Genomic DNA, 886 nt, shown 5'->3' with positions numbered 1-886 from the left:
ATGGGATTTTTGCTTCTGTTCATTTTCGCTGTAGCAGCTTTGGAAGGTATTTTTCCTCCTCTGAATAACGGGCAGTGTCAAGAATATTGTGTTAACGCTGCTTTTTTATACCGAAATTTACAACCTGTCTTTATTCCCAGGTGTCTGGTCCAGGTGCAGCTGGTGGAGTCCGGAGGGGATGTGAAAAAGCCCGGAGACTCTCTCCGCCTCTCCTGCAAAGCCTCCGGGTTCACCTTCAGCAGCTGGGATATGAACTGGGTCCGGCAGGCTCCCGGCAAGGGGCTAGAATGGGTCGCTTATATAAACACGGGTGGGAGTACTATATACTACCTTGATTCCGTCAAAGGCCGATTCACCATCTCCCGGGACAATCCCAAGAGTGAGCTGTATCTGCAAATGACCGGCCTGAAGCCCGAGGACACCGCCCGCTATTACTGTGCGAGACACAGTGACACGAAACCGGTTTGTGATCATACAAAAACCCGGGCTGCGGAATCGCGCTTCTCCCGGCAGCCGCGCGGGGGCAGCAGTGACACACACACCGCTCCGGGCTGGGACAGGAGACCCGGCACCCGGGTGAATGTAACACAAACCTCCCGGCAGTTTTAACCCTTCCGTTCCCGGGCAACGTGTCTCCCCTTCCTGCCCAGAGCCCCGCTGGGTGCAGAGATCCCTCGCTTCATCTGTGAACCCAATCCGGAGTGAGTCCTGTTCTGAGTCGCTCTCTCCTCGCTGACCTGGCACGTTGGCTCCCCCGGGGCCCGTCTCGGTGTCAGACTCACAGGACAGCGTATGTCAGTGTAAACGGGACAAGCGCATTGGGGTTCGCATCAGACCCAACGGATGGAGCGAATTTCCCCTAGGGCCAAATCCTCCGCTGGTGTAA

At 56.2% G+C, this 886-nt stretch overlaps 1 gene segment (V, D, J or C); it reads left to right on the top strand.

Annotated features, from left to right (window-relative positions):
* LOC123347640 lies at positions 1 to 886 on the top strand. The segment is given in 3 exon segments: positions 1 to 74; positions 141 to 592; positions 777 to 886. Coding segments are annotated over 3 exon segments (636 nt in total).

The sequence above is a fragment of the Mauremys mutica genome, chromosome 13, assembly GCF_020497125.1.
Source record: "Mauremys mutica isolate MM-2020 ecotype Southern chromosome 13, ASM2049712v1, whole genome shotgun sequence".
NCBI classification, from domain to species: domain Eukaryota; kingdom Metazoa; phylum Chordata; order Testudines; family Geoemydidae; genus Mauremys; species Mauremys mutica.
The sequence above is the reverse complement of the archived record's forward strand: the minus strand, read 5'-3'. Positions and strand labels throughout refer to the sequence as shown.